General features: G+C 47.7%; 1 protein-coding gene and 2 pseudogenes across 1 annotated transcript; 1 reads left to right on the top strand and 2 right to left on the bottom strand.

The window, feature by feature from the left end:
* Positions 1–293: 293 nt before the first annotated feature.
* Positions 294–3278, bottom strand: LOC137152430 (olfactory receptor 52K1-like; annotated as a pseudogene).
* A 6848-nt stretch (positions 3279–10126) lies between these two features.
* On the bottom strand, positions 10127–11089 carry LOC137152440 (olfactory receptor 52K1-like). The gene has a single exon (XM_067547023.1). It carries the CDS (start codon positions 11087–11089, stop codon positions 10127–10129), a length of 963 nt encoding a protein of 320 aa, XP_067403124.1.
* A 13365-nt stretch (positions 11090–24454) lies between these two features.
* On the top strand, positions 24455–25523 carry LOC137152429 (olfactory receptor 52K1-like; annotated as a pseudogene).
* The last annotated feature ends 1186 nt before the right edge of the window (positions 25524–26709 follow it).

The raw sequence follows: 26709 nt of genomic DNA, 5'->3' as shown, positions 1-26709 counted from the left end.
TAATGGACAAATGAGGCAGGACAGCAGCTAAGTACAACTTCGATGTTGGCCAGCACAGGTCAAGGAGAGCCCAGGGACTGTATGCTGCACCCAATACATAGGAGAGGGAGTTCCCACTTCAGCATGCCCAGACCCTTCACTCCATATTATGTGAAAAGCTTTCAAATTGTCCAAGATGCTGCAGAAAGGTGCATCTGCGCTAACTCTCCTGATGTGTTTAGGGTGATAGAGAACTTGCTAATGCGTTTCCATGTACTGGACTCCACACAATTTTCAGCCTAGATTTTTTTCCCTCAGAACAAGAGATGCACCCTATCACCAATCTGTTTCGTTTTCACCCCATACACGATGTGGTTCATCATGGGAGGAAGGAGGAAGTAGAAAGTGGCCATCAGGATGTGTATGTGAGGGGAGACTTGGTGACGAAACCACTGGAGTGTAAACCATTAAGATGGCGCAAATGTTGGAAACACAAGTGCTGAAAGCCTTCAGCTGCTCTTTCTTGGATGCCACGCATAACACAGTCCTTAGGATCTTGACATATGACAGGGTGATGAACATCAGATCTAGCCCCACAGTGATGAGCGTTCTGAAGATCCCATAGATGTTATTTAAACTGATGTTGGCACAGGCCAGCTTCACCACTGCCCATGTGCTCGCAGTAGCAATGGGCGATGACGTGGGACAGGCAGAAGGGCAGCCTCCTGAGGAGGAAGAGCACAGGTACCATTATGAGAACAGCCCAGGTCAAAGCTGCCAGCCCAATCTTTGCTATCACTGAATTGGTCAGGATGGTGGCATACCTCAGGGGGTTGCAGATGACCACATACCTGTCAAAGGCCATGGCCACCAGCACACCAGACTCCATGAAGAAGAATGAAGGAAGGAAAAACATCTGCACCAGGCAGGCAGTAAAGCTGATCTCCCTTGAATTAAACCAGAAGATGCTCAGTGTTTTTGGCATGGTGGTTGCAGGTAAAACCAGGTTGATGACAGCCAGCATGGCAAGGAAATAGAACATTGGCTTGTGGAGGGAGGGCTATGTCTTGATAACATACAGAAGAGTGCAGTTCCCTAGAAGGGCCACAGTGAACATCGAGCAGAAGGGGATGGAGATCCAGATATGCATGGCTTCCAGCCCTGGGATGCCGCTCAGGAAGAACACTGACGGATCAGAGTCTGGAAAACTAGTGTAGTCTTCTGGGCCTGCTTTTGGGCCTGCTTGCCTGCCTGAAAGTTAAGGTCTTTTAGATACACATGTAAACAAAGAACAAAGACATAGTGTGTGCCTCTTGCGTACACACAACCAGTTGGGTTTTCCTTGTTACCGTAAGAAAGATAAGGGATGTAGCTAAAACATTTTGAGGTTGTAGTGGGGCCTCTTCAACCCAGACAACAGAGCAAGGTGAAGCAACTGGCTGGGATATGCAAAGGTGAAGGGCGGTGTGAGAAAGAATTACTATTGTGCCTTAAAGTGACTATGACCAAAATTTAACCCTGATCCCTACCCCTCCCATGAAGTACAAAAAAGTTTGTACTAAAGCCATCAGTCTCAAACCCCCGAAAACAGAACATGGCCATGTATTGGAAGGGGTGGTACCGGGGAGGGGGTCCTACAGGTATAGTTAAGGCTACCAAAGAGAAGGAAGGGAAGAGGAAGTATTGTTGGTGCACGGAACTATGGCCAGGAAAGGAGGGAGTTCTGTGGGCCTATAGAACTATAGTTCGGGGGGAACGGATCTCTATCATCATATAGAGATAAGCCTGTCTAGTGCAAAGGCCTTGGACATACAGTATGGAACAGTTCCAGAGGGGTAGCCGTGTTAGTCTGTATACAGCAAAACAGCGAGAGTCCTGTAGCACTTTAAAGACTAACACATTTAATTTGTGCAGGCATAAGCGTTCGTGGGCTGCAACCCACTTTGTCAGATGTAAGGAATGAAATCAGATAGGAGGTATATATATATATATACATCCAAGGATAAGGAACAACAATGGGGAAGGTAGGTATAAGAAAAGTCCATTCAGTTAGAGTACTTGAGGCCTATTCATAACCATTGATTAGAGGTGAGAATGTGTGAACAGTGACAATTACTTCTTGTAATGCGAAAACCATTCCAAGTCCCTATTTAGACCCAGTTTGATTGTGTCAAGTTTGCAGATGAGTTCCAGTTCTGCAGTTTCTCTTTGAAGTCTGTTTTTGAAGTTTTTTTGTAGAAGTATGGCAACTTTCAAGTCAGCTGCAGAGTGTCCTGGGAGATTGAAGTGCTCTCCTACTGGTTTATGGATGTTACTAGTTTTTATGTCTGATTTGTGTCCATTTATTCTTTTGTGTAGTGACAATCCAGTTTGGCCAATGTACATGGCAGAGGGCCATTGCTGGCACATGATGGCATATATTACATTAGTAGCTGTGCAGGTGAATGAACTCCTTATGGTGTGGCTGATGTGGTTAGGACCTGTGATGGTGTCACTAGAGTCAATGTGTGGGCAGAGCTGGCAACGGGGTTTGTTGCAGGGATAGGTTCCTGGGTTAGTGTTCTTTTTGTATGGTGTACGGTTGCTGTGAAAAGAGTGGCTAGCAACTTGGGTTTAGAACTGAAAGAGCTCTCAGAGGAGGAGGACCCCCTATTCGGGGTTTCTGGGATGGTAGGCCCATCAAGAGTAGCCCTCCCCATCCATGAGAGGGTGCTCAAGGTTGCAAAGTCCCTCTGGCAAACCCCTGCCTCAGTTCCCCCTACTGCCAAGGCAGCCGAGAACAAGTACTTTGTACCCACCGAAGGGGTGGAGTACTTATATAATCACCCTGCACCATGCTTATTGGTAGTGGATGCGGTGAACCAGAGGCATAGGCTCAGGGTAACACCCCCAAGAACAAAGAGGCCAAAAAACTAGACCTGTTTGGCCGCGAGGTCTACACAACGGCATCTCTGCAGCTGAGGATCGCAAACCATCAGGCGCTCCTCGGGAGGTAAAACCTCAACCTCTGCTCCTCGCTGCAGAGACTCGCCAAGATCCTCCTGCAGGTCCTACCCCAGGATAAAGCTGCGGACTTCTCGACGGTCATCGAGGAGGGCACTGCGGTGGCAGGAGCAGCCTTGCATTCCTCCAGCGATGCGGCAGATGCCGCTAGCAGGGCTATGGCCTCGGCCATAGTCATGAGATGGTCCTCGTGGCTCCAATCGTCGGGGTTGTCCCAAGAGGCCCAGCACACCATACAAGACCTCCCATTCGATGGTGCTGGCCTCTTTTCGGACAAAACCGATGACAAGCTGCATGCCCTGAAAGATTCTAGGGCTACGCTGCTGTCCTAGGGTTCTACATCCCACAGGCCTCGAGGCGTCAGTCTCAGCCTCAGGCCCAGCGGCAGCCTCAGCCGCCTACAAGGCAACCCCCCAGACCCGCTCAACCCAGGAGGGGTCAGGAGCGGTTCCGAGGCCCCAACCGCTGCGACCGTTCAGGGTCTTTGGCGGGAGCCCAGCAAGGCCCTAATAAGGGCCAAAATAATAAAAAATCCTTTTGATGGTGCACACGAGGGTGGCATTCTTCCTTTCCTCCTGGATCTCAACTGGCCCTTTGCCCACAGACTCAGGCCATATTATGCTCAATGGCAAAACATTACTTCAGACCGATGGGTCCTTGGTATAGTCCGCAGGGGCTATGCCCTACAGCTGACGGCCTTCCCTCCAGACTCCCCTCCTACCCAATCCCTCTTTGGGGATCCTCTCACGAGTGGCTCCTCACTCAGGAAGTCTGCTCCCTCCTCCAGCCTGAGGCCCATTCTAGATCTCTGCCATCTGAACAAGTTCATCAGACGCCTCAAGTTCCAGGTGGTCTCCCTAGCCTCCATCATTCCCACCCTAGATCCAGGGGACTGGTATGCTGCCCTCGACTTAAAGGACGCATACTTTCACATTTCTATCCTCCCAGGGCACAGAAGGTTCCTACGCTTTATGGTAGCTGGTGGCCACTACCAGTTTGCAGCCCTGACCTTTGGCCTTTCATCTGCCCCCAGAGTATTTACAAAATGTATGGCGGTAGTAGCGGCCCATCTGCGCCGCAAGGGAGTTCAGATATTTCCATATCTGGACGACTGGCTGATCCGGGGCAGGTCCCGTGCCCACGGCATGAACAGCCTGGAACTCACATGCGAAGCGTGCACCAACCTGGGGCTGCTCATCAACGAGCAGAAGTCCATTCTCACCCCGGTGCAGTGCATAGAGTTCATTGGGGCCACACTAGATGCCACCCAGGCCAGAGCCTTCCTCCCAAGGCCTCGCTTCGAGATGATGGCTGCCATAATAGACGACCTCCACAGGTACCCCACGACAACAGCCAGGCAGTGCCTCCAGCTGTTCGGACACATGGCAGCCTGCAAGTATGTGGTGCGGTTAGCTCGCCTCAAACTCAGGCCTCTCCAGATGTGGCTAGCCTCAGTGTACGCCCCAGTCAGACACCCTGTGAACAGGATGGTCACATTGCGCACCCCAATATTGGCTTCCCTACTGTGGTGGAAGGACCCTAGGGAGGTGTTGAAGGTAGTTCCCTTCAGGGAGGTAATACCGTCGGTGACTTTGATCACGGATGCCTCAGATGTGAGGTGGGGAGCGCACATTAGCGGCAACCTGAGCACCCAAGGGCGCTGGTCACCGAGCGAGATGCCCCTCCACATCAATGTCAGGGAACTCAGGGCAGTCCGCCTGGCATGCAAGGTCTTCCTCCAGTTCCTCAAGGGCAGAGTGGTAAAGATCCTAACGGACAATACAGCAGCCATGTTCTATATGAACAGGCAGGGGGGGAGCGCACTCCTCGGCCCTCAGCAGGTCGTTCCTTCCCCGACACGATTGGTCACTGCACCCGGAGGTGGTAGCTTCCATCTTCCGCAAGTGGGGTGTTCCCCAGCTGGACCTGTTTGCGTCGCCCTGGAACAGGAAATGCCCGAGGTTCTGCTCGCTCTGAGGTCGCAAGCTGGGCTCCATCTCCGACGCGTTCCTTATAGACTGGACGGGGACCCTCATGTATGCGTTTCCCCCCATTCCCTCGCTACCCAGAGTCCTCTTGAAGATCAAGAGAGACAAGGCGGATATCATACTGATTGCCCCAGCTTGGCCGAGACAGTACTGGTTCAGCATATTGCTGGACCTGTCCATAACCACGCCCCTGCCATTCCTGAGGCATTACGACCTGCTCTCCCAGGACCAAGGTCGCTTGCTCCACCCGGACCTGGACTCCCTCCACCTGACAGTTTGGAGACTCTGTGGCTGACGGAGGGAGAGAGAGCCTGCTCCATGCAAGTACAGCAGGAAACCTTCCACCCAGATACCGAGCCAAGTGGAATCGTTTTACCTGTTGGGCTCAGTCTGGGACATCCTACTGAGCTCCTCGCCAATACAGGCGATTTTGGAGTACCTCCTTCACTTGAAGCTGCAGGACTTAGCCCTGGCCTCTCTCAAGGTGCACCTGGCGGCCATCTTGGCCTTACACCAGCCGATGGAGGGCAGATCCTTGTTTTCACACCCCATGTCATCTAGGTTCCTTAAAGGGGTGGAGTGGCTATATCCCCAGGTCCGCGACTCTGTGCCTCCCTGGGACTTGAACCTGGTCCTCACCATGTTGACAGGACCCCCCTTTGAGCCCATGGCTACATGCCCGTTGCTCTTCTTCTCTTGGAAGGTGTCCTTCCTAGTGGCCATTACATAGGCTATGAGGGTCTCTGAGATAAGAGCTTTAACCTCGGAGCCCCCTACACGGTCTTTTATAGGGACAAGGTGCGACTGAGACCCCACCCGGCCTTCCTGCCTAAGGTGGTGTCCCAGTTTCATTATAACCAGGATATCTTCCTCCCCGTGTTTTTTCCTAAACCACACGGTTCGGAGGAGGAGTGGAGATGGCACTCCCTGGATGTCGGACAAGCCTTGGCCTTCTACATCGAGAGGACCAAGCCGTTCCGGAAATCAACGCAGCTGTTCGTGGCAGTGGTGGACCGGATGAAAGGCTCTCCTGTCTCCACCCAGTGCATCTCCACCTGGATCACCGCCTGCATCAAGGCCTGATACGAGCGGGCGAAGGTGCCACTTCCAGGAGCTGTGACAGCGCACTCAACAAGAGCCCAGGCCTCATTGGCGGCCTTCCTGGAAAGAGTGCCCCTGCAGGACATCTGCAGAGCAGCGACCTGATTGTCGGTCCACACCTTTACATCCCACTATGCCATCGTCCAGCAGGCGAGAGAGGACGCTGGGTTCAGCAGAGCCAACCTGGCGGGGGCGGCGCAACACTAACTCCTACCCACCTCCAAGGTATGGCTATTTAATCACCTATAATGGAATGGATATGAGCAATCACACAAAGAGAGAAAACAGGGTTACTTACCAGTAATTGTTGTTCTTCAAGATGTGTTGCTCATATCCATTCCACACCCACCCTCCATCCCCACTGTCGGAGTCGGCAGAAAGAAGGGACTGAGGGCCCGTGAGGTTGGCAGCGCCCTATGTACCACAGCATGAGAGCGGTACTCCAGGGGGCGCCTGAGCTGACCCTACGGGCCTGATAAGGGGAAAAAAGTTCCGGGAATTTGTGCAAGGGGCACACACACACCTATAATGGAATGGATATGAGCAACACATCTCGAAGAACAACAGTTACTGGTAAGTAACCCTGTTTTTCTAACCATTAGAGGAGTGAAGTTCTGGACCAACCTTCCAAGGGGAGCAGTGGGGCTAAAAATCTAGCTGGCTTCAAGATTGAGCTTGATAAGTTTATGGAGGGGATGGTATGATGGGTCAGCCTAATTTGGCAATAAACTGTTCTTTGACTACTAGCAGTAAATGTGCCCAATGGCCTGTGATGGGATGTTAGATGGGGTGGGTTCTGAGTTGCTAAAGAGAATTCTTTCTGGGTGTCTGGCTGGTGAGTCTTGCCCACATACTCATGGTTTACTTCATTCTCATATATGGGGTTGGGAAGGAATTTTCCCCCAGGGCAGATTGACAAAGGCCCTGGGGATTTTTCTCATTCCTCTGCAGCAGGTTGCAGGGGTCACCTGCTGGTGCATTCTCTGGTGGATTCTCTATACCTTCAAGTTTTTAAACCATGATTTCAGGACTTCAGTAGCTCAGTCCTAGGTTGGGGGTCTATTGCATCAGTGGATGAGTGAGGTTCTGTGGCCTGGTTGTGCAGGAGGTCAGACTAGATGAACATATTGGTCCCTTCTGAACTTAAAGTCTGTAAGTCTAAGTCTACGTCTTTAAGTCCAAGAGGGCTAACGGCATATTGGTCTGCCTTCATAGGAGCCTTGCCATCAGATCAAGGAAAGTGATTATTCCCTCTATTCGGCACTGGTGAGGTCACATTTGGAGTATTGTGTCCAGTTTTAGGCCTCGCACTACGGGGAGGATCTACAGGAAAACTTAGAGAGAGTCCAGTGGAGGGCAAAGAAAATGATTAGGGGGCTGGAGCACATGACGTACGTGGGAAGGGTAAGGAAACTGGGCTTTTATAGTCTGCAGAAGAGCAGAGTGAGGGGGCATTTGATAGCAGCCTTCAATTACTAGAAGGGGGGATTCAAAGAGGATGCTGCCAAAGTTTCAGACACTGAGATACCAGGGTGATGCGAGGAAGGCAAGAACCTAGAAGACAGATAGATGGTTGGAGATGCTTGAACTGGCCTCTCCTTTAAGATGGAGGCTGCTGCCGGCAGAGTTCCCTTTGTGAGAGGCGGTCACTTTGGTATACACATCCCCCCATGATCCACCCAGCCTGCATTTGTTAACCTAACGTGTGCAGCAAAGCCCATCTTTTAGCCTGAGTGACTGAGGGAGTAAGGGGGGCAGATGAAGCAAGTTTGAATTCAGGGTTGCCATCGTTATCTCTTGTAAAGGGCCAGCTGGTGCAGTGGGGGAATACAGGCAGCTCAGCACATGAAGCAGTGGCTTAATCTGTGGAAATGATTTCAGTTTTATCTCTTGAGTTGCCTAGAATCCAAAAAGGGGAGTTATAAAACTGAAATAAATACAGAAACTAAACCCATATGCAGACTGAAGTGGATGACAGGGTGGATACTGGAGATATCACGGGAAGGCTGTGGTGAGCATGCCATGGCATATTGCGGATAGGTGACCTGGAGTAAAATTAAACCAATTCTGCCATCAAGCCATCATCCAGAGCAGCACTGACCTGAAGCTGCTCTTTGTTTCAACTTCTGATGATTTGCTCTGCCAACCAGGAAACATGAGAACAACAGTTGAGCCAGGACCCCAGGGCTCATGGAAATGGTGATCGAATATGAATTCCCAGGCACTTTCAGTGGCACAGGAAGTTTGCCTGTCCATGGCGGAATACAAAGCTGAGACTGCATGCTTTGCTTGAGGCCTTGTAATTTAGTTACGGTTCTGTCTGAAGTATGTGATTTTGATTTGAGAAATCCGGAGAAGAGGGGTGTGTGGAGTGCACTACATTAGCCAGGAGCATCTCAGAAAAGTCTCCACCCCTGGCCTGGCCCACAAAACAATTCAAAGCTGTCTTGTGTTGTTCTGACATTACCAACTTGTATAAAAAAACCTCATCAGTTCTGAAATCCCTCCTTGTGTTTTCAAAAGAGAAGACACCATATTGTACATTCATCAATCTTTCATCTAACTGGCACCACTAGACGCTTCCCTCTAGAGTTAAGTTGGTGTCAGTGTTTAGTGGGCAAAAGAGGGGTATTTTTAAGCTGTTGAGTTACAAGAGATTTGAAAACTAAATGAAGTTCACAGTAAAGAGACACAAAGCCAGGCTGGGTGGTAAATCTTGATATCTGTTTAAGGAGAATTCAGAGATGTGATGTGTGGTCATTCTTGCATGAATACTTTTGTCATATATGCCTTTTTACCAACTGGCTTGTACGTTTGTAACCTACAATTTTTAACAATTACATTTACAATTAGAGACTTCTTTCAAATATATATGAATATTTATAACAGTCTTTCCAACATAATATGAAGAAAGTAGTATAAATGTTTAGAACCAAAGAGGAAGTTGTTAAACTATATTCCAGGTTCTGGAGACGTCTTATTGTTAGAGAGGTGTCTTCTTAGCCACATGCGTTAGAGAGACACTGAGTCACTGATTGAAGTCAGAGGTTTCCTTAACTGTTTATTTAACTAGCTTAAATCTTCACTTCATAAAGCAAGGAAGTACAAGTGCTCGCGTGATGCATAACTCTGGAGATGACAGACAGTAGCATTTATATGTATTCTAGGCAGACAGCTTGGAAGGAATAGAACGTAGATTTCAAACATTCAGATACGCAGAGATACTAGAAGGTTCGGTGACATGGCTTTTTTGAGTATTTGATGAGTGTTCTCTCTCCCCCTTCCTTTTGGAGACTGTTCTTGGTTGTTTTTTTGTGTTGTTTTTTCTCTCTAATATAAAATACAAATTATTTGACAAGCTCACATTTTACTCTTTATTTCTGGAAATAAAACACATCTCAGATCTCACATTCTTTTAGCCCTATAGACCGGGCTCCCTAAGCAATTAGCTCCCCCCCATCAAAACATATAATACCAAATACATATATAGAAATACTGAAATTCTGTTGGATTGAAAGACAAACTACAGCGCACTAGAGAAACACCATGTCAAACTCATTGCAACCCATGAAATCATCTCATTAAAACGGAAATAATGTCACTGTCAGAGAGGCAGCATGGCTTGAGCTCTGGACTGGGATGAGCTCTGGACTGGGATGCCAGAGACCTGGGATGAGTTTCTAGTTCAGTCACTGGGCTGCTGGGTGACATTAGGCAAATCACTTCATCTCCCTATATGCTAGGAGTGAGCAAGTCTAGCCCTCTTGCTAGTGATGGACAAATGAGACATAACCACAGTCAAGTACAACTTCCATGTTGGTCAGCACAGCTCAGGGAGAGCTCGGGGACTGTAATCTGCATGCCTTGGAAAGGAGAGGGAGTTCACACTCCAGCATTCCCAGACCCTTCACTGCATAATATGTGAAGAGCTTTAAAATTGTCCAGGATGCAAGATGCTGCAGAAAGATATGTCTGCACCAACTCTCCTAACGTGTTTAGGGAGGTGGGGAATTGCTGATGGGTTTCCCAGTACTAGACTCCACACAGTGTTCAACCTAGACATTTTTCCCACGGAACAGGAGAAGCACTTTGTCGCGAATCTCTTTGGTTTTCACCCCGTACACGATGGGGTTCATCATGGGAGGAAAGAGGAAGTAGAAATTGGCCAGCAGGATGTGTACATAAGGGACGACTTGGTTGTCAAACCTGTGAATTATTGTGGTTAGAACCATTGGAGTGTAAGCCATTAAGATGGCGCAAAAGTGAGAAACACAAGTGCCGAAAGCCTTCAGCTGCTCTTCCTTGGATGCCAGGCTTAGGACAGTCCTTATGATCTTTACATATGACAGGGAGATCAATGTCATATCCAGACCGTCGATGAAGAGGGTTACCAAGATCCCATAGAGGTTATTGATCCTTGTGCTGGCACAGGCCAGCTTCACCACTGCCATGTGCTCACAGAAGCAATGGGCAATGACATGGGACTGGCAGAAGGGCAGCCTTCTGAGGAGGAAGGGCACAGGGAGCACAAAGAGAAAAGACCGGGTCAAAGCCGCCAGTCCAATCTTTGCTATCACTGAATTGGTCAGGATGGTGACGTACCTCAGGGGGTTGCAAATGGCCATGTACCTGTCAAAGGCCATGGCTGCCACCACACCAGACTCCAAGCTGGAGAACAAGTAAAGGAAAAACATCTGCACCAGGCAGGCAGTAAAGTTGATCTCCCTGGAATTAAACCAGAAAATGCTCAGTGTTTTTGGCATGGTGGTTGTGGGTAAAAGCAGGTTGATGGTGGCCAGCATGGCGAGGAAATAGTACATGGGCTTGTGGAGGGAGGGTTCAGTCTTGATAATATACAGGAGAGTGCAGTTCCCAAAGAGGGCCACAGTGAACATTGAGCAGAAGGGGATGGAGATCCAGAGGTGCATGGCTTCCAACCCTGGGATGCCGCTCAGGAAGAACACTGACGGATCAGAGACTGTGCTGTTGTAACCTGACAGGTTGTCCTGTTGTGGCATCTTTTCCAAGTCTTACAGCAATGTCTGTCCTTTCAATAAAACAGAACACATGGAATGAATAGACCCTGTAAATTAGATACATACAAAGGGACAGTCAGCTCTGGAAGAAGAGGATGCACCTCCCGTTGAGTTCATCAGGAGCCTCTGCTTATGTCAGGGATGAATCTGTCTTACACCTAAATTATGTCGGTCTGATTCAAAGCCTATTAAAGTCTGTGAAAATAATTCCACTGACACCAGTAATGTTTGGATTGGGGTCTTTTTCTCCAACCCTTTCCTTTAAAAGACTTGCTGATGGCTGGAAAAGAAATGATGTTTGCAGTGTTGCCTGAAGCTCAAAATATTTTGGTCTTATTGGGCTCACAGCATGGTTGGTATTGTTAATTCATTGCTGGCAGGTATTCAGGCGGAAGCCTGTCACTGCAGTGGGGAAAGGTTCTGGCAGCAGGGGGGCAGCAGGACACATGTTGCCTGCGTGTGCATGGTCTGCATGCCACCGTCCGTTGTAAAGGTCGACATAGCTTCAGTTACTGCAGCAAAGAGGGGAAATAATAAAGAATGATACAACCTATATTTATGCAAGGTTGTAGAAAACGTTTTAGTTATATCATTAAATGAAAAAAAATTGTGATCAAATAATTACAGATCCATAGATTTTAATGGAAGAAGGGAACATTATGATCATCTAATCAGGCCTTCTGAATACCACAGGCCACAGAATTTCACCAAGTGATTACTGCATTAAGCCCATAACTTTCTGCTACAACCCATCCCTGAGCAAGGGATCTAGTCTTCTTTTAAAGACTTCAAGTTATGCCGATCCAGCTACATCCCTAGACAAGTTGTTCCAAGAGTTAGTTCACCTTGTTTTAGGAATGTGTGCCTTGTTCCTCATCTGAATTAGTCCAGTCTCAGCTCCCAGCCATTAGATCTCATTCTGCCTATCTCTGCCACATTAAAAAACTTTCTAAAGTCAGAAATCACTTTCCATCTTTGGACTTAGACACTGTGATCAAATCATCTTTCGCCTTCCCTTAGATAAACTTAATAGGTTGACTTCTTTAGTCTCTAGCTATCAGCCACTTTTTCCAGGTCTGAAATAATTTCTGAATCTCTTTTCCCAACACTTTTCAGTTTCTCAACAACCGTTCTGAAATGTGGACACTGGACCTAGAATCAGCGTGCAGTAAGGGTCACTCCCAGCCAGACACCTCTCTATTTCAGCTCAATAGTCTCCTGCTTATACATTGCAGGAAGGCATTTGCTTTCTTTACCTACACCGGGACCTTATGTACCCTTCATTACACATCATGCGCCCAAGTTTTTTTCTGAGTCAGTGCTTTCTAAAACATTGTCCCCCATCCTGTAAGTGAAATCTACATCCTAGAGTCCTAGATGTGTGACTTTGCATTGAGTTTTAATCAACTGCACATTGTTCAAGTTAGCCCAGTTGAACAAACGATTGAGATCATTCTATAGGACTGCCCTGTCCTAATCCTTATTTGCCAATCTGCCAATCTCTGGGTCATCTCCAAAGATTGTCAACACAGATTTTAGATTTCTTTCCCACTCACTGATGAGATTGTTGAATAGCCCCAGGCACAGAATAGCTCCAGCAACAGAAAGATTCACTAGTGGCAATATGACACCCCCAACATATATTCCCCTACACCAAAATCTCTCACGATAATACAGATACAGCACAAAGAGCCTCTCACAATGCATTTGCACAAGGGGAGAGAACTCTAAAACCCTGATTTTTTGAATACTCAACGGTTTCTTGGTACAGATTTGTTTTTTGTTTTGATGGGATTAAATAGTTCACTTCTAAATGACCAACCTCACTCTGCTCTAACTTATACGAGTGTAAATCCAGAATCATTCTGGTTTTACACCAGTACATCTGAGAGCAGATTTGGCCCTAAACTTTCCATTTGCTCGAAAAATTTCTATTTTAGAAAGATCTTTGACTAATTTGAATACAAACTACCCCAGCTCACCTGAACTCTGTGTCTTCCTCACTCTCTGCAAATGTTGCAGTCATCCACAAACTGCACGACTCTCCACTCGGCCAGGATCAGCTGGGGGAGAGTATTTATAACTTCTAGTAACACCTCGGTGACTTTACTCCCCTGATGGGAATTCAGAGACTTGGGTCATTATAGTGGTACATTTGCTTTGGAGCCTAGGGAATCACAACAATGATTAAGGCAAATGAACGCTTGTCTTTCCTCCTGTGTGGGTGTTAATCTCTACATCTACATGAAAAAGTGTGGGCCAAAGCCTCAACAGAGCGCATGCAACTGTGGGCCATGTTGCACATGTCCACTAAAAAGGGTGCAAATCCTCCCCAAAAGACATCTGCCCCAGGGGATTGACATACCTGAATTAAGCAGGTGTAAAAGTGCAGGCACAATGTGCACGACGTCACCCTGTGTGTTTAGGGCTTTGCTTGAGCTTGAATATGAACAGAAGTTGGTTTGGTAAAGAGATTTATAATTGCATCTTACATACATATGGCTTCTTTTATCCAGAAGAATCCTCCAAACCTCATTCCAGACAGACCCGTTCAGCCACTGCAGCCATGCCGTGAGCTCTAGGATGGAACATAAGCAGCAACACTTCACAATTGCAGCTGCTACCACTTATTTTATGGTTAGGAATGGAGGCCCTCCCCATGGTTATAATTTGACTTCTAGATTTGGGGGACAGCTCCAGCCACACCAATGGGGCCACACATGGGGGGGCAAATTCTGCATCTGCCTGAGGTTGGCCAGGCATGATTTGACCTTGGTGAATGCATGCTGACTGTTCCTGATCACCTTCCTCTCCTCCAAGTGTTCAAAATGAATTTCATGAGGACCTGCTCCATGACTTTTTGAGGGATTGAGTTGAGACTGACTAGTCTGTAGCTCTCTGGATCATGCTTCTTCCCTTTTTGAAGATGGGCACTAAATTAGCCTTTTCCCAACCATCTGGAACCCCCCAAATCACCATGAGTTTTCACTAGCTCTGCAGTCACATCAGCCAACTCCCTCAGTAGCTTCGGATGCATTGCATCCGGCCCCATGGACTTGTGCATGTCCAGCCTTTCTAAATAGTCCTGAACCTCTTCTTCCACCATTGAGGGCTGCTCACCTCCTCCCCATTCTGTGCTGCCCAGTGCAGTGGTCTGGGAGTTGACCTTCTCTGTAAAGACAGAGCCAAAAAAAGCATCGCATACTTCTGCTTTTTCCACATCATCGGTCACTAGGTGGCCTCCCCCATTCTGGAAGGGACCCACACTCTCTCTGACCTTCTTCTTGATAACATACCTATAGAAACCCTTCTTGTTACCCTTCACATCCATTGCTAGCTGCAGTTCCAGTTGTGCTTTGGCCTTCCAGATTTCACTCCTTCAAGCTCGAGCAGTATTTTATGCCCTTCCCTAATCATGTGTCCTAGCTTCCACTTCTTGTAAGCTTTCTTTTTGTGTTTAAGCTCACTGAAGATTTCTCTGTTAAGCCAAACTGTTTGCCTGCCATATTTGCTATTTTTTCTGCATAACAGGATGATTTGTTCCTGCACCCTCAATGAGATTTCTTTAAATTACAGCCAGCTCTCCTGGACTCATTTTCCCCCTCATCTTAGCCTCCCAGGGGATCCTGCCCATCAGCTCCCTGAGGGAGTCAAAGTCTGCTTTTCTGAAGTCTAGGGTCTGTATCCTGATGTTGACCCGAGCTCAGAGACTTGCTGCCATGAGGCGATAGCTCACTGTCTAGACACACCCTGATACTGCCACTGTTTCAGGCATCCTGATGACAGCAAAGCAAGATCCTGGAAGACAGATAGAGCATTGGAGATTCTTGGACTGGCCTCTCCTTTCAGAGGGCGGATGGTGCCGGCAGAATCCCGTCCGTGAGAGGTGGTCAGTTTGGTATACACTGTTGGAGGCTCAGTACAATTTGAGTTGCTTGACCACGGTCCTACAGGTCTAGCTTGCTTGGCTGTTCTGACTGGTGTAGCATGACATCTTCCGGTTGGCAGAGATGAATAGGACTACTCTGAAACCTTATAGATGTCTCAGTTTCTGCACAGCACGTCACATAATAAGACAAAATACAGATACTGTATGCTTTCAGCTGCACATAGATAATAGTGATGGGAACAACGAGTTATCCTTGACTGTCTGGGGGTGCACTGTTTCTTTGCCAAGGGGCATACTTTTACTTCACCCCTCCTATCACCACACATTGTTTTACGACCCCAATTATCATTAAAAAAACAAAACAAAACAAAAAAAAAACCCTAGTGTCCTGTAGCACTTTAAAGACTAATAAATTTAATTTTTGAAGGCATAAGCTTTCGTGGTTTGTAACCCAATGATGCCATCTGACGAAGTGGGTTACAGCCCACGAAAGCTTATGCATGCAGAAATTAAATTTGTTGGGCTTTAAAGTGCCACAGAACCCTCGTTGTTTTTGCTGAATACAAACTAACACGGCTACCCCTCTGGAACTTTTCCCCAATTTTCATGGTGAGAATGGAATGTAGTTAAGGGTGGAAACCAATGTAGGTAATTAGCATATATGATAATGACAGAGAGATAGTGAGGTGAAGCTTGTTTATGTAAGGGTAGAAGAAGTCACCACTTAGACAAAAGGGGGTGCTCTGTCAACACCTGAGTCCACGGGAGGTACTGCCGGTTGGACTAGATAACCCACTGACTCTCTGGAGAGGCTCCTGAAGAAAGCCGTTCCTGTATACAGTGTTCTGATTGCCTGCTTAGCTCTCCAGGCTTAGTGAGTGTGATATATTGTGGTTAATTTTAGGCTTTGTATCTAACCATTATATTTATAGAAAACCTAGCACGTTAAACCTTATTGATCTGCAAATAGGGCATACCGTGTTTCACGGGTATCCACATTGATAACAGTGTCCAGAATCAACATACACTTCCCCCTCTTTGCTCCTGATACTGACGGTATTATGGTACTTTTACTGTGGCATGTAAAGGCATGCCAGAACTGTCCCTATTGTCTCCCTGCTGCCAGAACCTTTACACGTTGCAGGCTCCATGCTTATTACCTTCCAGCAATACACTAACGATACCAGCACCGTTGAGATCAGCAGAGGTTCTTGAGCTGTGGGCTAGAGGAGAAGGAGGTTAGTGGCAAGCAGGTTCTGCTGGGGGGGTCCTTTGCCCAAAATGTGTTGAGCTTGAGAGAATGCTGAAAACCCCATCTCTTTTCCTGCCCTCTCTCTCATGTAACCATTATCAAGTCTTTCAAGGAAATGCTTGGAGATAAAGGCCCCAATCCAAAGCCTACTGATGTCAGTGGAATTATTCCCACAGCCTCTAATGGGGTTTGAGTCAGACTGACATAGGGCTTCTTCACACTTACCCAGAAATTCGGCGGCAGTCAATGGGAGTTATGCAAACTACGCAGAGTAGTTTGCGTAACTGACGTCGACTGCTCAGCTTTTGTTCTGCACACTGTTCACACTGCGCTGAGTTCCCGTTGGCTCAGCGCTATGCTAGTTGAGGGGGTGGACTTATTCAGTTAACTCCCTCATCGATTGAGCGGGTCTCACTGACCGCTCAATTGATCATGTAAGATTGATCTGGCGGCGGCGAATTTGCCGCCGCCAGTGTAAACATAGCCATAATTTAGGTCTAAGACAGATTCATCCCTGACAGAAGCAGAGGCTCCTGATGAACATTTGTTTTCGGTCTTATGTAGAGTATTTGAAAAATGTCTCTATTTGTAAATTTCATTATTAAAAATTGTAGGTGATAAATGTATAAAGCAGTTGGTCAAAAGGCAAATGTGGCAAAAGTACTCATGCAAGAAGAACCACACATGTCTAGAAATAGTGGGTGTTGTCACATCCCTGAATTATACCAAAACATTTGTCAAGAGATACCACCCTACACGGCTTTGGTTCTCTTTACTGTGAACTTTAGTGACTTTGAGAAAACCCCTTGTAACTCATCAGCTTAAAAATACCCCATTTTTGCTCACTAACCACTGACACCAACTTAACTCTAGAGGGCAGTGTCTAGCGTTGCAAGACTGAGGAAAGGTGAATTATGTACAAGATGGAGTCTTCTTTTTTTGAATACAAGGGAAGGGATTTCAAAACTGACGAGGGTTTTTTATTGACACTTGGTAACGTCAGAACAACACACCACAGCTTTGAATTGTTCTGCGGGCCAGATGAGTGGTTGGAGGCACTTTTCTGAAAGGCTCCTGGCTAATTTAATGCATATCACACATCTCTCTTCTGTGTCTCTGAACATGCCTGGGAATTCATATTCGATTGCCATTTTATGAGCCCTGGCTTTCCTGGTTCTACACTTGTTCCCATGATTCCTGGTTGGCAGAGCAAATGGCCAAATGCTGAAACAAAGATCAGGCACAGGTCAGCACCGACCTTGATAATCCCCAACAGCAAGGGTCTTTTTCCCCTCCAGGTCACCTACCCGCAATATGCCCTGCTCGCTCACCACAGCCTTCCCGTGATATCCCCCATATCCATCCTGTCATCCACCTCAGTCTCCATATGGGGTTAGTTCCTTTATTTATGTCACTTTCATAGCTCCTCTTTTTGGATACGAGGTACCTCATGAGATAAAACTGAAACCATTTCCACAAAGTCACTCCGTCATGTGCTGAGAGGTCTGTATTCCCTGCTGCACCAGCTGGCCCATGACAAGCGATAAGGACAGTGACCCTGAAGTTAAACTTGCTCCATCTGCCCCCACCACTCGCCCAGTCACCCAGGCTAAAAGATGGGCTTTGCCGCACACTTGGCAGGTTAACAAATGCAAGCTGGGTGGATCAAGGGGGAGAAATGTATACCAAAGCGACTGCCTCTCACAGAGTGGACTCTGCCGGCAGCAACCTCCGTCTTAAAGGAGAGGCCAGTTCATTCATCTCCAATGACCTGTCTGTCTTCTAGGTTCTTGCCTTGCTGCCATCGCCATGGGTATCTTAGTGCCTGAATCTGTGGCCAGTTCTCAGGGTGGCTCTACATACTGAGCTATCGCCCCATGGCAGCAATTCTCCAAGCCCAGATCAACAGACTTGGCTATGTGGATGTTGTGTCTCAAGTTCTTAAGCCTAGAAATAGAGGTGGGCCTTAGAGCACTAGCTTTAACGTCTACATAGCTTTTTTTAGTGCAGTGGCATTTGACCCCTGAGCCTGAGCCTGGTGATCTGGGTTCAGGGTCTCATTTCCGTGACCAGTGTAGATGTACCCTCTGAGAACCAAGTACAAGGCCTTGTACAAGTACAAGTACAACTTTTCAAGTTAAAAGCAGCACTGTGAACTGCACTAAGAAACTTGGCAGTCAGGACTAATTCTGGAGCACTGTTGTGGCGTTTTCTCTGCCTAATTGGCGGGTGCATGTTTTTTTGGGGGGGAAGTCCCCGAATGGTGTAAATAAGCAGATCCCAGCCATGTGCATCACAGTCATGTACCCCGTCGGACAGAAGAAGTAAGGTCCCACTTTGGCCCAGATGTCAACAAACGACTCCACAAAGGACCACCGTGACTCAGGGCATGGAGGGAACCATGCACAGACACTGTTTGTCACCTGATCCTGAAAGAGTGTGTGAGGTTCTTGAGGGGGTGAAAAAATATGTTAAAAAGGAGAGACATTTTGCAGTTCTCTCTCTCTTCCACCTCCATCTGCAAACACTCCCAAGCAACTGATGTGCTGATCACAGGAGGAGGGCCTGCCTATAGGCAGACCAGCCAGCCCGTGGTGAGAATAATCTGAATATGTAAGGTTGCTGAAAGTGTTAAGCTTTGTTTTGAATGCATTTGTTTTTTGTTTATCTTCATCAAATCTTTTCCTCTGACTTATAATCATTAAAATCTCTCTGTACTTAATACATTTGTTTATTTGTTTTATCTAAAGGCATGTATTTGGATTCATGTGTGTTAGAGAATCCATTTGAAGTGACAAGGCTGGTGCATATCAATTTATTTGATAAATTGACGAACATATGAGCTTGCAGAGTTCAATGGGAACACTGAACATTGTAAATCGGCAGTTGTTAGGGTCCATGTGGAACAGAGGGTAATAGCTGGGGTCATACCAGTGCATAATCCCATGAGTGGCTGTCTATTGTCACTTATCCACTGAGTTGGTCAACTTGCTTGCTGGTGGCAATGAGTGGAGCTGCCCTGGGGTGGGGGTTCTCATAGCAAAGCAGGGTAAGAGGGGCTTCAAGAATTGGTTATTCGGGTGACACAGAGATTCACCAGTCCATATTACAGAGGAGAATGTGACACACATTTGTAGGCACAGATGGCAATAACCTATCCTGACCACTGCCAATATATGAGCAGTCAGCAGTAGGACCCCAGCATCTAAACATTGCACCTCCAGCCCCGATTAAATCTGGATGAACTCCTTTGGGCATGAGACTCATAGTATCTTTTCCTGTCCTTCAGAGTACCTCCCTCTTACCAGACTGAACCTCAGCCAGCTCCCAGCCTCAGACAGACACTGGCTATTCCAGTCCAGTGCTCCCGCTGGGCTGGGTGTGATGGAACTGTAGAAGTGGATGTCATCAGTATATCGAACACTACAGCTTATGTCCCCCATCCAACTCAGCAGCTTCATGTGCAGTTTGCCCAGGAGAGGGGACAAAATAACGCCCTTGTACTATGGGGCATGAGATTTCCTGCAGGAAACTGTCCCCTGGGACCTCCCGCAGAGGGAGGAATACTGTCTCACTTGTCTTACAAGGAACAGGTCACAGCTGAATAAAACTTTGTGGTCAGTAGGATGGAAGGTTCCTGACAGTGCCACAAAAATCAGTCGGGACACTGGATCTTCACCCAACACAAGGAGGAGACCCTTGACCAGTGCAGATTATGTACCATATATAGAATCATAGAATCACAGAAGATTAGGATTGGAAGGGACCCCAGGAGGTCATCTAGTCCAACTCTATACTCTGAGAAGGCCAACCCCACCTAAATCATCCCAGCCAGGGATTTCTCAAGCCAGGCCTTAGTAACCTCTAAGAATGGAGATTCCACCAGCTTCCTAGGTAACTCATTCCAGTGCTTCACCACCTGCCTAGTGAATTTTTTTTCCCTAATATCCAACCTAGACCTGCCCCACTGCAACTTGAGACCATTGCTCCTTGTTCTGTCATCTCTCACCACTGAAAATAGCCTAGCTCCATCCTCCCTGGAACCCCCTTTTCAGGTAGTTGAAGACTGCTATCAAATGCCCCCTCTTCTGCAGACTAAAGAATCCTAGTTCCCTCAGCTGCCAGCCCTGTCATAATTTTTGTTGCTCTCATTAGTGCCATATAATCACTTCTCTTGACCTGTTGGCATTGCTTCCCAAGGGCACCAAGGGCACCAAGGGCACACTGTTGACTCATATCCAGCTTCTTCTCCACTGTAACCCCCAGGTCCTTTTCTGAAGAACTACTGCATAGCCAGTCCATCTCCAGTCTGTAGCAATGCATGGGATTCTTCCACCTTAAATGCAGGACTCTGCACTTGTCCTTGTGGAACCTCATCAGATTTCTTTTGGCTCAATCCTTCAATTTGCTATGATCTCCGGCAGCACCATGTGACTGATTGCAGAGCAGTCTTAGTCAACAGGAAACCCATGTGCAGGAGTGGGGAGCCCCACTCCGAGCCCCTGTAGGCTGGGTGATTTCCAGCTGTGATTTCAAAGGCCCCCCTGTCTGCGGACCCGTGAACATCAGCCAATCCATGGCTCTGATTAAATCCCCCCCACTCTCCATGTTCGTGTTCAAGACCCGAACAAACCACCGGGGCAGGTCAAGCCCTGCAAGCCTGAGGCAGATGCGGAATTTCCCCTACATGCATGGCCCTTTTAGTATGGCTAGAGCTGTCTGCCCAAAGGGGAAGTGGTAACAGTGGCAATTGTGTAGTGTTGTTGCTTATGTTCCACCCCAGAGCGGAAGGCATGGCTGCAGTGGGTGAGTGGGTCTGTCTGGAATGAGGCTTGGGGGATTTTTCTGGATAAAAGAGTCTGTTTATGTAATTACCCATCTCTTTCCCAAACCAATGCTCAGTTGTGTTCATTTTCAAGCCCAAGCAGAGCCCTAAACACACAGGGTGAGGCTCTGCACAGCATGAGTGCATTTTTGCACCTGCTCACTTAAAGTGTGTAAATCCCCTGGTGCACACATTATTAGAGGGGATTTGTACCCTTTCTGTGGACACGTGCAATGTGGCCCATACTTGCATATGCCCTGTTGAGGGTTTGGCCCACATATTTTCATGTAGATGTAGAGATTAACATCCACACAGGAGAGACATGGGTTAATCTACATTCATCACTTGCTGTGACTCCCTAGGCTCCAAAGCAAATGTACCGCTATAATGACCCACTAGTGAATCTTTCTGTTGCTGATATGAGGCCTGGGGATATTCAACAATCTCATCAGTGATTTGGAAGTGAATCTAAAATCTGTGCTGACAATCTTTGGTAATGACACAGAGTGGTGAATAATGATTAGCACACGGCATTCCTATAGAGCGATCTCGATGGCTTGCTCAACTGGGCTCACTTGAACATCATGCAGCTGATTACAACTAAATGCAAGACCATACAGCTGGGACCCTAGAATGTAAATCCCACTTACAGGATGGAGGAATATGTTTTAGAAAGCACTGACTCAAAAAAGAACTTGGAGTCATAATGTGTAATTAAAAATGAACGTGAGATCATGTTGTGTAAGCAACTGTACATGAGCTCCTAGTGGTGGTGAGGACAGCAAACGCCATCCTTGAATGTATAAGCAGGAGACTATTGAGCTGAAATGGAGAGGTGTCCAGCTGGGAGAGACCATTACTGGACACTGCTTCTAGGTCCAATGTCCACACTGGAAAAAGCTTGTTGACAAGTTGAAAGGAGTTGGGAAAATGAGCTACAAGAATTATTTCAGATCTGGAAAACGTGGCTTATATCCATAGGCTAAGAAAGATCAGTCTATTTAGTTTATCCAAGACAATGTTAAGGTGACTTGATCACAGTCTTTAAGTCCACACACGGGAAGAGATTTCTGACTATAAAAAGTTATTTAATTTAGTCAAAAAAGGCAGAGTGAGATCCAATGGCTGGGAGCTGAGACTAGACAAATTCAGACTAGAAATAAGGCTCACATTCCTAGAACAAGGTGAACTAAGACTTGGAGCAACATATCTAGGTGTAGGCACCCTGTACGTCAGGGGCCTTGGGACTTAATTGGGAGTTTTACAGTTAGGAAGATCCTGGGAGACTACAACTCCCATGATGCCTTGGGGAAAAAGGAGAGAGACTCTTCCCCTTCCAGGGAGTCAGAGAAGAGCATGTGGAGAGAGTCCATTTTGGTGCTGGGGTGGAGTGCAGCTGAGGCTGAAAGCTGCTGGCTGACTGCTGCTGCCTGCTGCCGGGATTCCAAAGCTGCTACTGCCTGCTGACTGCTGCTGGGGTCCCAAAGCAGCTGCTGAACATCTGCTGAAGTTTGATCGAGCAGGGAGCTTTGGAGGTTGGTGGCATTGCCTAAGCTAGGACAGGGACTGAGCCTGGAGCTGACTGAGGTGGGTCTGCAGTGAAGGTGTGTGAGTGTCCCCCTCCTTCCCCCCGGTGTTTGGGGGCAGAGCTTGTAAAGAAAGGGCACTGCAAAGAGACTTTGACTGGGCCTGAGAAGAGGCAGAGAGAGAGTCCCTTCAAGCAGGGCCAGGACTGCAGATATTTGGTTGGGCCAACTCCAGATCTCCAGCGTGACAACTGGGCTGAACTGGTACACTGACCCCACGGAGCGCTGTCTCCTTCAGATCTTCAAGCGTGTCCACGCAAGCAAGGGGTTAGGGCTCTGAACTCTAGGGCAGTGCACACTCTGCAGGTGGGGTAAACAGTGGCAGTGTAAATGCCAGTTAAACAAGTTTAATTTAATTGTATTTATTAATTGATTTATTCAACTGCCCCTGTGGATTTAAAATAATAGCGATGTTTAATTTCAGTCTGTTATGCCGTATTTCCTTAGTTTGTTAAGTAAAGTTGTATTAACTCTAATTTAAGTATATTGGATGTTTAGTTTGCATAATTGCAATTGTTAAGTTAGACCTATGTCTCAGATTATTATAATTATTAGACTAGGTTTAGTCCTGGAAGCTCCCAAGGCCCGCTATTGAGCGTGTGCAGGGGCCAGCCAGGTGGAGGCACCGCCAGTTTTAAATTCCTTTAGAGGTAAAGGGACTGCAGGCGAGGGGTGGATAGAGGATTCCCACCTATCCTACATCACCACTGGGATACTCAAGATCTCCTTTGTTGTTAACAACCTTAGGCACCCTTGCACACAGGTGAGTGTTGCCGGCTCCGAAGTAACCCAGAAATAGAAGGGGGTTACATAGGAATGTGGCTGGATCGCCATCACTTGAAGTCTTTAAATGAAGGCTAGGTCCCTTTCTCAGCTCAAAGAGAAGTTATGGGCTTCATGCACAAATCACTTGGTGATATTCTATGGCCTGTGGTATTCAGGAGGCCTGATTGGATCATTATTCTTCTTGCCTTAAAATCTGTGAATCTGTATTTATTTGATGGCATTTTTTTTTTCAGTTTATAAAAGAGCTAAAACATTTTCTACAAGTTGGATTAATCTGGCTTGTAGCATCTAGTAATATTTTCTTCTCTTTACTGCAGCATGTTGAGTGCAGACCCTGCACGCCAAAGCTAGCTCAGGAATAAATAGCAGTGTAGATGGTGAGGCTCGTCTTAACCAAGCAGAGTACTGGCATGCCAGAGGTTTAAAGTGTTCACCCTACATAGCTCTTTGCACACCAAGCAGTGCTCCCATATTTACCATTTAGAGTCTGCTGCCCCTTTGCTGCCAGAACCCTTAGCCATTGCAGCGATAAGCTCCAGCCTGATTATCTTCCAGCAATGCATTAACGATTCCAATGCTATTGCGATCAGCAGAGGTACCTGAGCTGTGGGCTAAAGGGGGAAAGAGGCTAGTGGCAAGCTGACTCCGGTAGGGGGTCTTTGCACAACACAGGGAGTGCTGCAAAGACCATCACTTTTCCTGCCCTCTCTCTGCTGTAACAAGTCCTCTAAACGAAAGGCTTGGAGAAAAAGGCCCCAATCCAAAGCTACTAATGTTAATGGAATTATTTCCACCGACTATAGTGAGTTTAGGGTGAGATAGACATAATTTAGGTCTAAGACACATTCGCCCCTGAGATAAGCAGAGGCTCCTGATGGACTCAACAGGCGGTGCCCCCTCTTCTTCCAGAGCTGACTGGCCCCTACTATGTATCTAATTTACAGGGTCTGTTCATTCCATGTGTTGTGTTATATTGAAAGGACAGACACTACTGTGAGACTTGGAAAAGATGCCACAGCAAGACAACCTGTCAGGTTCCAATAGCACAAGCTCTGATCCATCAGTGTTCTTCCTGAGCGGCATCCCGGGGCTGGAAGCCATGCACCTCTGGATCTCCATCCCCTTCTGCTCAGTGTTCACTGTGGCCCTTCTAGGGAACTGCACCATCTTGTATGTTATCAAGAGAGTCCTCCCTCCACAAGCCCATGTACTATTTCCTTGCCATGCTGGCTGACATCGACCTGGTTGTATCCGCAACCACCATACCAAAAACACTGAGCATCTTCTGGTTTAATTCAAGGGAGATCAGCTTTACCGTCTGCCTGGTGCAGATATTTTTCCTTCACTCATTCTTCAACATAGAGTCTGGTGTACTGGAGGCCATGGCCTATGACAGGTATGTGGCCATCTGCAACCCCCTGAGGTACACCACCATCCTGACTAATTCAGTGATAGCAAAGATTGGGCTGGCAGCTTTGGCCCTGGGTGTTCTCTTAACAGCCCCTGTGCTCTTCCTCCTCAGAAGGCTGCCCTTCTTCCTGTCCCACATCATCTTCCATTGCTAATGCAAGCACATGGCAGTGGTGGAGCTAGCTGTGGCAACACCATGATCAATACCATCTATGGGATCATCGTTACTCTCTTCGTCGTGGGGCTGGATCTGATGTTCATCACCATGTATTTCAAGATCCTAGGACTGTGTTAAGCCTGGCGTCCAAGGAAGAGCAGCTGAAGGCTTTTGGCTCTTGTGTTTCCCACCTTTGGCCGTCTTCATGGTTTATACCCCAGTGGCTCTAACCTCAATAATTCACAGGTTTGGCCACCAAGTCGCTCCTCACATACCCATCCAGATGGCCAGTGTCTACTTTGTATTTCCTTCCATGACGAACCCTATCGTGTATGGTGTGAAAACCAAACAGATTCGCGACAGAATACATCTACTATTCCGAAAGGAAAACTTCTGGGCTGAACATTGTGCGGCATCTAGTACTGGGAATCCCATCAGCAAGCTCCTCTCCCTGCTAAACATGTCAGGAAAGTTACATCTGACCTTTTTGCAGCATCCTGGACATTTTTAAAGCTCTTCACATAATATGCAGTGAAGAGTCTGGGCATGCTGGAGTGGGAACTCCCTCTCCTTTGAAGGGGCTGCACCATAAAATTCCCAGGCATTCCCTAAGCTGTGCTGGTCAACATGGAAGTTGTACTTGGCTGTGGTCCTGCCTCATTTGTCCATCACTAGCAAGAGGGCTAGACTTGCTCATTCCTTGCATGTAAGAAGGGAAAGTGACTTGCCTAACGTCATTCACCAGTCCAGTGACGGACCTAGAAACTCATCCCATGTCTCAGGCATCCCAATCTACAGCTTATCCACTGGGAATTGGCAGTGAGGCACAACTTCCACATAGGTGCCTCTCACCTCCCGGGGGTCAGGAACGACGAGGCGGACCGCCTCAGCAGATCGTTCCTCCTCCGACACAACTGGTCATTACACCAGGAGGTGGTGAATTCCATCTTCCATAGGTGGGGGGTTCCCCATCTGGACCTGTTCTCATCGGCCTGGAACAGGAAATGCCCGAGGTTCTGCTCACTCCGAGGGCGCGAACCGGGCTCCGTTTCCAATGCGTTCCTGATAGAATGGATGGGGGCCCTCATGTATGCTTTTCCCCCCGTCCCTTTGCTATCCAGAGTCCTCTTGAAAATCAAGAGAGACAAGGCAGACATCATACTGATCGCCCCAGCTTGGCCGACAGCACTGGTTCAGCATATTGCTGGACCTGTCCATAGCCACGCCCCTGCCGCTTCCGAGGCGGCACGACCTGCTCTCCCAGGACCAGGGTCGCCTGCTCCACCTGGACCTGGACTCCCTCCACCTGACAGCGTGGAGACTCTGTGGTTAATGGAGGGTGAAAGAACCTGCTCCATTCAGGTGCAGCAGGTCCTGCTTAGCAGCAGGAAACCTTCCACCCAGGTGGTGTACCGAGCCATATGGAAGCGGTTTACATGTTGGGCTCAGTCCCAGGGTATCCTACCGAGCTCCTCGCCAATACAGGCGATTTTGGAGTACCTCCTACACCTGAAGCTGCAGGGCTTAGCCCTGTCCTCTCTCAAGGTGCACCTGGCAGCCATCTTGGCCTTCCACTAGCTGATGGAGGGCAGATCCCTGTTTTCACACCCCACATCATCTAGGTTTCTTAAGGGAGTGGAGAGGCTATATCCCCAGGTCCGCGACACGGTGCCTCCCTGGGACTTGAACCTGGTCCT

Source organism: Emydura macquarii, unplaced genomic scaffold, assembly GCF_026122565.2.
Source record: "Emydura macquarii macquarii isolate MOO-44397 ecotype Brisbane River unplaced genomic scaffold, CSIRO-AGI_Emac_v2 contig_1226, whole genome shotgun sequence".
In the NCBI taxonomy this organism is placed as follows: domain Eukaryota; kingdom Metazoa; phylum Chordata; order Testudines; family Chelidae; genus Emydura; species Emydura macquarii.
The sequence above is the reverse complement of the archived record's forward strand: the minus strand, read 5'-3'. Positions and strand labels throughout refer to the sequence as shown.

Excerpts from the sequence above, each read along its gene's own strand:
- LOC137152440 (XM_067547023.1), bottom strand. The coding sequence starts at position 11,089 with ATGCCACAACAGGACAACCTGTCAGGTTACAACAGCACAGTCTCTGAT.